We start from the raw sequence: 13,299 nt of genomic DNA, 5'->3' as shown, positions 1-13,299 counted from the left end.
TCTTACTCGTGAAGCTTCTAGAACCTTCTTCAAAAGAAGCGAGACTCATTCAATCTTACTCGTGAAGCTTCTAGAACCTTCTTCAAAAGAACCCACTTTTTTGGCTTTGCTGCGTAAAAGCACTTTTTTGTGGTGTGCCGACGTTATAGTTATAACGTGCTTAGATCCACAAAAGAAGGGAGGCCGCACGTTTTGGTATGGTACCCAGCCTCTCCCGAGTCTCCACGTGCTTCATTAAACCCACAAGCAACGACAGATAGCAACACTGGGTCAAACGGGGTGGAAAGCATCCCCGCACAAGTCCAACGGGTGACCCACGCTGGGCCGTTTTTCCTCCGGAAACCGAGTGAGTCAAACGTCAGCGTTGAGAAGATGAATCACAGAAACCCATCAGTGAGACTCGCTCTCGAGCGAGGTGAGAATGGCGGGAACCTCACCATCAGTAGTGCCTCCTGCTTATAAAAACCCCCGTCATGATGATCACATGAACGAACAACTCTCGCTCTCTGATCTCTCTCTCTCTCGTGTCTGTCTGCCTGCCTGCAATCCGATCTGATCGGGAAACTTGTTTGTGCCATCAGCGATTGAAAGAGAATCAGATCAGTTACAAGCACATCATTATAACCATGTCGTCGAGCAGCAGTAAGGTGCTGGTGATCGGGGCCACAGGCTACCTGGGCAAGTGCGTGGCCTTGGCAGCAGCGGCGTCGCAGCACCGGACCTTCGTCCTAGTCCGGCCCTCCACCCTCACTAATTCCGGTGATTCCAAGAAGCAAGACCTCCTCGCGTCTCTCAAGGCAGCCGGCATCACCATCCTCCAGGTAAACTTCTACTACCTACGTCAGCTGGAACATGCATCAATCGCGCTCTCTCTCTCTGTCTCGCTGTGCCAGCCACGTCACTATCGTGTACAGCTAGCTACCCCATCTTTCCCCAAACCTCTGGTTTTTCGTTTCCACATTTTCACTACCAGCCCTCATGATTTTTCGATGCGTGACAGGGCTCACTGGAAGACCATGAAAGCCTCGTGGCAGCACTGAAACAAGTGGATGTGGTTATCTCTACTGTCTCGGGACCTCAGATACCCGGGCAATTCAAGCTAATAGCAGCGATCAAAGAAGCAGGGACTATCAAGGTAATGCCATCGATCCGGGCACATCCAACTGGCACTGCAATATTCGCAAGCTCTCCACAGCTGGGAGCCGCATGTTCTTGCACACGCGCACCTTTACTGTCATCCTTCCCAGTGGATGCACGATTTTTGTCTGTATTACCGGTAATACATTCTCATGACACTTTCTGACCTCCGCCCTTTTGCTCCAGAGATTTTTCCCGTCGGAGTTTGGCATCGATGTTGATCGTGCACAAGCGCTGGAGCCTGCAAAGTCCATGTTCGCACTCAAGGCACAAATTCGGCGTGCCGTGGAGGAAGCGCACATCCCTCACACCTACGTTGTCAACAACGGATTTGCCGGATATTTTGTCGCAAACTTGTTCCAACCACACCTCACATCTCCACCAAGGGATAAAGTGATCATCCATGGGAGCGGAGACGTCAAAAGTAAGTTGGGGGGGGGGGGAGGGATTTCACCACTTGATTTCGAGGCCATGCACATGTGGCTGTGGCACGCTGGTAGAGGACACGCACGCGCACGCGCACGCACATGCAACACACACAAAGAAAGAAGGAGAACAAGATAAGAAAAAGGAAAAAGGGAGCAACTAACAAACACAAACATGCTCTCTCGCACACCTCCTCTTAGCCTTGATTTGCCTTCTTCATCCCTTTACACCACCCGCATCTGCATCCTCATCTCTCATTTACAGCAACTCCGACTCCCGAGCAGCTTTATGTCTCTACTATGCAACTTTGTGTGCACCTCTTTGCCTTGTTGATATTCGCTTAGGTGCCTTCTACTAAAGCCATTGATGGGTCGCTGGCCTTTGCATTATGCAGCCATAAATGTCTCCGAGGAAGACGTTGGGACATTCGTTATCAACGCCATTGACGACCCGAGGACTCTCAACAAAACCCTACACATTAGGCCATCGGCAAACATTCTTACACAAAATGAGCTGGTATCGTTGTGGGAGAAGAAGGTTGGGAAGGTACTCGAAAAGCAGTTTGTTTCAGAGGAAGACATAGTCAAAAAAATCCAAGGTAAGAGATGCTTGCACCAAGAATAGTGGCCTTACCGTCGAAGGCCATCCACTGGTCTTCTCGAATGTTTGACTTCTCTTTGGTTGTGCCTAGCAATTAATGCGTCACTTTTTGTATCGATTTGCTGCAGAGACTCCCTTTCCAGGAAACATTTTCCCTGCACTCCTTCATGATGTTCTCATTAAAGGTGACCAGTGTAATTTTGAGCTCGGCGCACACGATGTGGAGGCCACCAACCTTTACCCCGATGTGAAGTACACTTCCACTGATGATTACCTCAACAAGTTTTTGTAGGAAAAATGGCTTGCTACGTGGGAGTCTGTCTCTAGTTTGCTTAAGGATCTCCAAGCCATCCATAAATATTGTACACTAGTGTAGTCCCTATACTATTTCGCCTTTGTAGATACAATGGCGCAAAGGTAGAATAATGTATCTGAATAAGCCAAGGCATGAGCTCATACATGAATATAGTAAAGTCTAAGCTAGTATGTTGCAAGTTTGGGATATACATCCATTTTGATCAAACAACCCTTATAAACTGATAGACCGATGAAGCTCTTCTAGTAATAAAGTCTTGATATGCTTCTAAGTAGTTTGTGTAGAGTGATGCCTTGATCCGTTGAGCACCTTGCTTTGATGAAAGGCAATGGAGTGATTAAGGTTCTTTAAAGAGAAATATTCCAACAAATTCGACATTTGATTCTTGTTGCAAGGCTTTCGTTTACAATGATAGGGACTTGGGCTTTTGAGTCATCAATGTACAATGATAGGGACATCACATTTAAGGTGTTTAATCGGATCCACAATGATGAAGGGTCATGCTTAAGGCATCTAGTTAGGTCCACAATGATGAAGGGTCGTGCTTAATGTATAAAGATAGGGACATCACATTTAAGGTGTTTAATGAGATCCACAATGATGAAGGGTCATGCTTGAGGCGTCTAGTTAGGTCCACAAGGATCGGCACAAATCCAACAATGATGAAGGGTCTATGTCTGGAAGTGGGGCAATGTGGGTTGATACCTTTGATGATGTAGATAGTTCAACATTGCAAACACCACAATTGTGCAATAGTGTGGACGAGTAAGAGAAGGGATAGAGGGCAAGATGAATAATTATTTCGTGGGTGAAAATCTGAGGAAGGATGTGAAAGGAGGTTGCCTTAGAGGCCAAGACCACAATCTCGAAGGGTGGCATTTAATAAACTTTGGAATAACGTGCTAAATGGCAACTAGGATCTCAAAGGGAGCTTACCCTTTGTGCTAGATCCAAAGATGCTGAAGCATATAAACTTTGGAATAACATACCAAATGTCAACTAGGATCTTAAGGAAGGTTTCCTTTTGTGATATTAGATCCAAAGATGTCGAGGCATGGGTAGGCCACAAGAGGCAAGGTCTGTATAGGGTAAGAACTATGTTTTCTTGATAGATGTGCCAAGTTTCTCATAAGCTAAATGAAATTCCTATAGGAATAGATGGTTTAGGTGTTAGGTTTAAGGAACAAGAATGTGGTTAGCGAGTAATTCCATATGTTTCCATTTGGTTTTTTGAAGGGCACGTACTTATTCTATTTGCTTGTCAGTATTATCCAAGTTGGGGATAGACCAGCCTTTCATGGATACAACATGATACTCTATCAATGTTATATTGACAAAAGATTGAATATCTTCAACACGTGTTGCACCACAAGGAGGTATATATAAAGAGAGATTGGAAAACTTCATGGCTAAGTTTGTCAAGTAGAAGCCTAACACGATCATACAAATTTTGCACTTTAAAAAATCCAAGATTATAGAACTCAAAATTATCTAACTCTAGGCCTATATGAGGATACAAAGAGAAAACTAGATACATTGGTAGTATAGCCATGCTATTTGTATATGATTCGTATTCAAACATTAGCAATATTGGGTAATGATTGATATATTAACAAATGATTGGACCCGTCTACTTGGTAGGTCCTCCATATATATTGAGATTGGGTTCTCAACACTTTCCTTCAAGCTCAATCCCATATCCTATCTGAAGTAGCTATAGACATATGGAGTTTGTATGCACTCATTGCCTTTGTGAAAATGTTAAATACCTAATCATGTTTGCTAGATCTCACAAACCAATATCACTTGTTGCTAGAATATTCTTTTGCACAAAAGGATAGAGTACCTTAATTCATCTCACTACTAGTATGAAAGTGTAGGTTTGTGCCAACTATATGTTGCTCTTGTTGTAGGGTAAATGACAATTGCTCCATCCATTTTCTTGCATCGATGTGACATTAGCTTTGTACCCAAACTACCTTATATGTGTCTATATTCACACTCATGTAATAATGGATTACTTCTTAGTGCCACACAAAATAAAAATAGTCCAAAGCCAAAACACTAAATAGATATGCATTGATATAACTTTCATGAAACTAACTTTAGCCTAATCTGCAACTTTGTAACCATCCATATATCTCCTAGTCACCTTGAAAATTCCATGGTGAATAATGGATTTACATATCTTAAGACTCTATCTTACTTACACCCAAGTATTGCTTCCTTGTAGATTACATATATTGACACACCCTAAGCTAATTATGCCAATTTAACCAATGATAGTCATGTGTATCAAACTCCCTACAATTTGTATATAATACAAAATAAGATCTTCTAGAAGCTCACTTACATCTTACCTATGTCACTACTTTAATTCACATTCTAGCTCAATGGAGCTAAAATTTAATTACAATATACCATCTCATATTTTTTTGACATATCTAAACCATATTGTCTTTATATATCCCATAGGTTTGTGCAAAAACATCAATGTTATGCAAAAAACACAATTCACCCAAGTGACTCATATAAACTTCTATATAAAAAGCATTTATCTCTTCTATATCTTATGATTATTATCACCCATAATAAGTATATCGTTGTAATGAAGGAGAAGAACTAGTCCCCTATGCTAAAGTTTCTTCACATATTAATAATGAATAATTATATAGAGCATAATATCCCAAAGTGACAATATCTTCACAAATATTGTCATTTGATCATCATGTATATCAAAATATCTTCTAAAAGCTCACTTGTATCATCACTTATGTTAATCACATCTTAACCTGGTCTAGATGTTGTATTCCACACTTTTCAAACATCTTCAAGCCATATTGACTTTAAACTATCTACATTCAAGTACTCTTTTTAGGCCTGCAAGGTTGCAAGCAATAGTTTTAGGGTATACTTCTCTTTTGGTTGTATTGAATTGAAAGTGGATACAAAGGTCAGAGATTTGAAATCTATAAATTTTAAGGCGTTTTTCTAGAAGCAAACACAATCTTTATCTACAAAATAGGTTGCAAATTACATGTATTGTTGAGCAATGAATGGAAAATGCTGCTTGGTGTGTTGCTGTGCACTTATTGTGAAAGGTTGTTGAGACTTGCTTGCTATTTCGTATCAATTTTGTGATAATAGTAGAGAATAGTGGAAATAGCATAATTGAGAAGTTGAACAAGAACAACTACCCATCATGAAAGTTTTGTGTGACAAACTTCTTTATTATAAAAGGCCTCTATAAGTTTGTTTCGGGTAAAAAATCATTAATAACACTATTTTGAGACATATTAGAAATGTCAAAACTTCACATGTAGCTTGGACAATATTCAAGAATATGTTTTCAATAAACACAAAGGTATAGAAGTTTCGTCTCAAGCAAGAGTGAAATATGTTGAAGAAAGGAAAGATATCTATAAATGAGTATGTTTTGAAAGTAAGAAGCATCGCAAATACCTTAGTGGCTATTGATGCAATCCTTGAGAATGATGATTTGGTGTCATCTACTTTGAGTGGCCTTAATAATGAGGAGGCTTGGAAATTGTTAGTCACTTCTCTGTATGTACAGAAGTTGTTTCTAGTTTTTGATGAGTTGATCTCTCTCATGATCACTGAAAAGATCAACATGCAACATGAATCATCTAAAAGAAGGTGTGAAATATCCAACCATTTTTCTCAAGTTTTGGAAGAGGATGTGAAGATCATCTTCAAGAGCCCCTGGCCTGAAATGTGTTGGTGATAACCAACAAATAGATTAAATCAAGAGGCCATAGTAACTTTAAAGGCAGGAGGAGCTTTAGAGAAATAGATAGATGGCAAAATAGAGGTTCTATCAATTCTAGTATTGTTTGTTATTATTGTGGCAAAACCGTTTATATTGTAGCTCAATGTTATGCTAAGAAGGATGATATCCACATTGTACATTCAATCAAGGAAACTATGCATCATCTTCACAACAAAATGAACAAAAAAATGAGCATTGGTTTGTTACACAACATATGATAAATGATGTTACATGAAATGGGACATATGATGAGGTCTAATATGTTGATTCAGGTGTATCTAATCATATGATCAGCCATGCTAAATGGTTTGGAGAGATGTAAGATTTACAAAATCTAGGCTATGTGCAAACGAATGATGATTCATGCTCCCCAATTTCACACATTGAAAAGATTCCCTTGTCCTTGCATGATGGTTAGACAAAGAATCTATTAGATGTATTACATATTCCATCCATGACAAAGAGTTTAGTGTCTATTGGTCAAATGGTAGAGCAAGGGTTATAGGTTTGACTTAATACCAAATGTTATTTTATGGAAGACTTTAATGATAAGTGTAAGTTGGTCATAAAAGAAAGTAGAGTTAATTGCATTTTAACTTTAGATAATGTAATTCTTGCTATGAATACTGCTATGTATACTAAAGGCAAAGGAGTGGTTGCAAACATTGACCTATGGAACAAATGTATTAGATATGAAAATGTGAAAAGTCTAAAATTAATGTAATGCAAATGGTTGGTTACAAGGTTTGCTACTTTTATAGTTACAAAATTTCATAAAGTATGTGAAGTATGTCAGTTTGGTAAGTAGGCAAGACAACCTTGTGAAGTTTGTCAGTTTGGTTAGCAGGCAAGACAAACTTTTTCACATGATAAAGATATGAGTGAGAATATACTTGATGTTGTGTATACAAATGTTTGGGGGCTTATACAAAACATATCTCTTGGTGGTAGTAGATCTTTTGTCACATTTATCTATGATTGTTTAAGAAAGCTATGGGTGTAGTTCATGAAGGAAAACAATTATGTATTTGAGTACTTCAAAACTTTAAAGGTTGCTATTGAAATAGAAACAAGCTTAAAAGTTAAGTGCTTGAGTTAAAATGGATGGGGATAGTACCTCTCTGATGAGTTCAGTGACTTCTTGAGGTCTCATGGGATAAAGAGACAGTTTTACTTTTAGATACACCCCATAGCAAAATGGGGTTGTAAAAAGAAACAATAGGCATATTGCAAAAGTTGCATGGGAATTGGTGGATGAAAAGAATATGCCAAAATATTTTTTCGTCTCTGAAGCTACTCATACCACGTAGTGTACATGTGAGTTTAGAGTGGGCATGGATTTTTTAAAAAATGAAATGAGTAGTTGGTATACATCTAGTTGTTGGTGATATAGAGAGAGGGAGAGAAAGACCTAGACATACGAGAAGCACTGGGAGAATAGTACTCTCTTCAATCTTCTATTTCATTATTCACTTACACACACAATACGAAGTAAGATCTAAGTCTACATAATGGTGTGAAAGGGACTTTTAGTCACTAACCAACTAGTCTAGCTAGTTCTGACTGACATTATTATAGCACACCTCTTATACAACTAACCTACTACTAGAGAGAGTTGGCACATTTACTGATATTGATTCTTCACACTCTTCCTCCTCGAGCTCAAGTCACAACATGTATCCCAAGTAGCAGTATGAAGTGAGTAAAATTATCCCTACCAAGTGATTTGGTAAAGATGTCTGCTACCTAGTATTTTGTATTCACATGGATAAGATCTATCTTGTTTTCAAGTACCATTTCTCTTATAAAATGGTAACACATTTCTATGTGTTTCGATTTGGCATGATAAATAGGATTATTTACCAAAAGCACATGCTCATGTTATCACAGTACAACTTGAGTGGTTTATCCACTGTACTCCCAAGTCATCTAACATCTTAATCAGCCAAATAATTTTGCATGCAACTAAGGCTACACCTCTATATTCTACTTCTATACTCAATAGAGCCATAGTGGATTGCTTTTTACTACTCAAGCTAATCATGTTGCTTCCAAGACCAAATGCATAGCCACTTGTAGACATTTTGTCGTGTCGTATGCACATCCATCCAAATTTGCATCATTGTATCTTATAAGCTCAAGTGGCTTACCATACTTGTAAAACAACCCACAATGTAGTGTAGCTTTCACATACCTCATAGTCCTTCTCATAGCATCTAAGTGAGGTTTCCTCACCCTTTTCACAAACTAGCTGATCAACCCAACTAAATAGCTGGGATCAGGTTGAGTGATGGTAAGATAAATCAAGCTATCAAACATCTATCTATACATACTCACATTCTCAATCTCATTCATGTATCAACTATCAACTTGACATTCTGCTCTAATGGAGTATCCATGGGCTTGCACTCCAATATACCATACTTTTCTAGCATACTATGTGCATATTACTTTTGCAACATTCAAATTCCTTGAGGTGTTCGTATGACTTCAATACCAAGGAAAAATTTTAACTCTTTCAAATCTTTTATCTGAAACTCTTCTTGCAGGATAGATTTGGTTTCATCAATGCCCTGTGTTAAGCCTTCCATTATTGTGAGAAACCAATAAAGATAGACTTCACTACTTTCAGATCAAGCTTCTTTTGTTTCTCATCAGGTACATGGACATATACAATACTGCCAAATACTTTCAAGTGTCTAATGCTAGGCTTATATCGATAAAGTTTCTCATATGGTATTTTCTCGTATATACCAATTGTAGGTGTCCGATTCATGTAAAGAATAGTAGTTAGAGCTACTTTAGCTCAGTAAGAAAGAGGCATATCTTTCTCATTCAACATTGCCCTGGCTGCTTCCACCATAATCACCCTATTTTTCCATTCAACCACTCCATTTTGTTGTGGAGTATATCTACATATGAACTATCTCCTGATCTCCTGCTTGCTCCAGTACCTATCAAAATCCTTTGACACATATTCACCACCACCATTAGACCATAGGCATGAGACATAACAATTGAACTCTTTCTCTGCACATGAGATTTGAAATCCATAAAGCTATCCAAAACCTCATCTTTATGTTTCAAAATGTATATCCAAGTGTATCTACTACTGAAATCATCCACAAAATTCACATAATACCTAGACCCTCCAAGAGATACATTATGTGCTAGTCCCCATACATATGAATGAATCTCGTGATGAAACTCTGAATTTTCTCTCTCTACAACATTCTCTCTCATCACTCCGCCATCTCTCAACTTATCTTAGTATTTTTCAGCAATTTGAGCCATTAGAGGAAGAGATTACAGTTAAATTGTGTTGTGATTTACAACAGAAATTAATGTTTTGATAGCCACCTCAGGATACATGCTCTGAATTGAGGGCTTAGGACTCGAATTCCAACAATTGAAATTGAGGAATTTTAGGGAGATTTAAGAGTCTTGCTAGCCAATATCAGATTTGGGGCTGAATTTGTATTTCAAGGAGTAGGGTGAAAGCGAATCCCCAAGTAAATCAAGGGGTAAATTGGTTTGGAGCCTTGCTGGTCACTTTTGACAACAAGAAAAGGGTCTACTACTATTTCGTGTATGTTTTGACAAATGGAAAGCAAGCTTGTTTGTCAAATTGACAATTTGAACATATGTGTCCCAAATTAGCATATTTAAACTTTGACAACCTTGAAACAATATCCTTTTGATATATGTTTTTAAGGCTCTAAACATTTATATATCCAATGTGTTTATGATAAATATCTATGTCTCTAATAATTCATCATCAAGAGCAAACATTGCAACTTTTAATTTAGGAATATTTGCATCCAATGTAAAAAATTTTCCATGCCTCAGCTTGTAACCTTTGCCATATTCCTTAATAAAACATCTATCTTTATTAAATCATACTTGTAGGTTTTGTTCAGCCATCTAGCCAATAGATAAAAAAATTATTTGTTGTTGATGGAATATACAAGGCATCATACAATTTCTTGTTCTTGCCATCAAGCATAACCAACAAAACAACTCCTATATTCGTTATGTCATTGTGGCTGTCATTCTAGTGCATACATAACTATTTGTACCTACTTTCATTTCATCAATCCACTCGCCATTTGGTGTCATATGATTTGATACCCCTAAATATATGTACCCAATGTCATTTTTTCTTCTTAACAGCCTTGTTCCATATTGATCGGACCTAAAATGGGCCGGCACTGGCTATAGCACTGGCTATAGCACTAGCATGACCTCATGCTCATGACACACAAACACCCTCACGGCCTCGCGGACCAGGAGCGTCTATCAAATGCTAAAGGACAAACTGCCCTAAAGCTTAATTCATGCGTTTATAGTTCATAGTCCAACGTTTCCCTAAAACTCCTCAAAGGGAGAACCCAAAGTACTTAGGCATAACGCCTCATCACACACATATAGGAGGCCTCCACCGACTAATAGTCGAAGCCCCACTGCAGCTCTCCTACATCTCAGGGATTGGCCCTTTGATGCGCTGCTAAACATATAACACAAACGAGTACAAACTCCTCTCTTTTATATTTCTTGTATTTCCAGGAGATGCACCATGCTTCCTCACTTCACAGTCCCTTAGGAAACCGACCCTCTACCCTACGGCAATGGATAACCTCACACTCTCAATCGTGGGTCAAAGTCTTAAGAAAACAATTGCTATGCAGTCCATAAGATTTTCCTTTCGATACCATGAACCATGCATAGTGCATAATGTGAATTGTTTAGTGCACAAACAATAGAAAATCAGCATTGTGCATCATGCGAAACCAATCTTTTCATGATTTCCATGCTAACATTTATGTATTGAAACGAGGAGAGACACCGAGCCTTATGCTCATGCTGCCTTTTCCTTTATTTTAAAACACATCCTATAGCCATGATGCAATATATAAATCAGATTTAAAATTTTACTTTGACCCTCAAACTCTCCTCTCACCCTACCGTTTAATGTTTTGCAATCGTTGATAGGTGTAAGAGTCGTTTTATGTGTATTTCTTTGTAGACAAAGCACTAAATACGGACAAAAACATAGAAACGAGGGTAAACCGAGGCTAACCTCATGCTCTACCTTCATTATACATTGCACAAACACTTATGTAATTTTCTGGAATTTTCCTTTTATTGTTTCCTAATTTTCTCCCATTTAAAACCCATTTTCACCATTTTTTGGTATTTTTCCTTTATTATTTTCAATAAAATGACTAGAAATTGAAATTTATTATGGGCTGTGGCCCTTAGGTTCTTTGACAACAAAATTTCAGGTTTCATTGATGTTATATCTCATGTTTTCCCTTTATTTTGCAAAAAACCCCATTTTACCTCTTAAACGCGTGTTTTACGGGTTTTATACCATTAATTTCAGTAATACTTATGATTTTTTGATTTTCTGAGCATAAACTGATGAAACTCATAGCAAACAACAACAAAATGCATAATCAGCTCATGGGAACAATATTTCATCACCCAGATAGCATAAAAACTCATTTTTTCTTATTGAATTACCGCTTAGGCTTTGTGTCTAGGGATCTCGGTTTTGCTATGGGACTGCGTGTCAGCCCTCATTGAATGTCCAGCATCTTCAAGAACAGCACTCTTCATGTCTTCATCCACCCAGAAGCAATCCGGTCTCATCCGGACAAGCTTTCCTCTATCATTCTTCATTGTCTTCTTCCACACAAGAACAGCCTCTTAAGGGAGAGAGAGGGAGGAGAGAGAAAGATTAGAATCAGAGATTTCCAACCAGGCCACCATTTGAGGGGTGAAGCACGGCGATAGAGTCAGCATACAGAGAGGAATGAAGCCCCATAATCATTGTGGGGGGTTGTGTGTAGGCAGGAGGATCCATCCATCAACATATGGGCGCATTTTTCGACCGTTCCATGGTGCCCTCATCCTCCTCACGTTTTTTTATCTTCTTGCATGAAAAGTTTCATGCTACATTAAGTTTTTGGGCTCCCAAGGGTCACTTGCCCACTTGACCAAAGTTTTGTCCACCTGTTCAAATCTTGACCGGTTTCTTGGCCATTTCCCCGTCCGGACTCCGAATTGAGCTCTGAAAAATCCTGGGCGTCCGGCTCGGCATCCCGCATTAGCCGATAACTCTTGACAACTCGCACGGCAATCTGAAAAATTATCAAAAATCAACAAGTGTCGCTCGGGCGCCTTTAAAGCACTTTGACGCTTAAAATCATCCTAGATCGAGCCGCCACCTTCGACGTTGAATATTTTTCCCTTGATATTCGTAATTTTTAGCTATTTTTAAGCACTTATTGGCAGCAAAACTCCGCTCTCATTGGTGACCACGGGATAGGGCGACTTAGCCCGTCGAATCCCACACAAGATCTGAACAAAACAACCAAAGGAAGCATCAAGCTGATACAAAATAGATACATATTAAACACAGCACAATGCTCACCCTACCCCCTGACAAAACCAAGGCATGACATCCACAAGGAATAGGCCTAGCATAATCTGATAGAAGGTCCGCAGCTAGTCACTAACCGACTGCTCCAACATGGCCAAACTAAAAAGAACTATCAAAGAGGTTGCCCCAAGTGGTGGTTTGAACTACCTATCTAACTAAGGACAACACAACTAGGAGCTCCTATTAGGCGAGGACTCCTATAGCCTAATCAAGAGGTATTTTCTTTCAACACATTTCTTCTTTTAGGGTTTTTTATTTCATTGACATACTTGGGCATGTAAAAAGGAGGGAGCTGAGTGTAGTGACCCAAGGAAAATAGGGCATCGGTCTCAGGTCCTGTCTCGGTACCCAAGAACCTACCGAGCTGTCGCAAGGCGACACTTAATCCTTTTCTGACGCTCACTTTTATCTTCGCTCCAACCTTCCTTACTTTCTTCTTTTCTAGCAAGATGCCACCCCTAGGAAGACAAGGCATCGGCCCCGGGTCTGACCTATCCCCAGGAACCTACCAGGCCGTCACACTAGGCAATGATCAACTGCTTATAAAATTTTATTTTCTTTTATTCTCTATTTTTATAGGGG

General features: G+C 39.1%; 1 protein-coding gene across 1 annotated transcript; it reads left to right on the top strand.

Moving 5' to 3' along the window:
* Positions 1-368: 368 nt before the first annotated feature.
* LOC148024769 (phenylcoumaran benzylic ether reductase IRL1-like) lies at positions 369-2,659 on the top strand. Its single transcript, XM_087694422.1, has 5 exons — positions 369-821; positions 1,001-1,135; positions 1,324-1,561; positions 1,958-2,161; positions 2,292-2,659. The coding sequence occupies exons 1-5, from the start codon at positions 627-629 to the stop codon at positions 2,453-2,455; spliced, it is 936 nt and encodes a 311-aa protein (XP_087550548.1). The 5' UTR covers positions 369-626; the 3' UTR covers positions 2,456-2,659.
* Positions 2,660-13,299: the final 10,640 nt, after the last annotated feature.

The sequence above is a fragment of the Lygodium microphyllum genome, chromosome 15 (assembly GCF_053477565.2).
Source record: "Lygodium microphyllum isolate KBCC chromosome 15, Lygodium_microphyllum_v1.1.10, whole genome shotgun sequence".
NCBI lineage: Eukaryota > Viridiplantae > Streptophyta > Polypodiopsida > Schizaeales > Lygodiaceae > Lygodium > Lygodium microphyllum.
Note: the sequence above shows the minus strand (reverse complement) of the source record. Positions and strands in the feature narration are given on the sequence as shown.

What these genes read in the sequence shown, in the direction of transcription:
- LOC148024769 (XM_087694422.1), top strand. Translation starts at nt 627, where the DNA reads ATGTCGTCGAGCAGCAGTAAGGTGCTGGTGATCGGGGCCACAGGCTAC. An exon ending in TGGGAGCGGAGACGTCAAAA is followed by an intron (nt 1,562 to 1,957) that starts GTAAGTTGGGGG and finishes TGCATTATGCAG; the next exon opens with CCATAAATGTCTCCGAGGAA. An exon ending in CATAGTCAAAAAAATCCAAG is followed by an intron (nt 2,162 to 2,291) that starts GTAAGAGATGCT and finishes GATTTGCTGCAG; the next exon opens with AGACTCCCTTTCCAGGAAAC.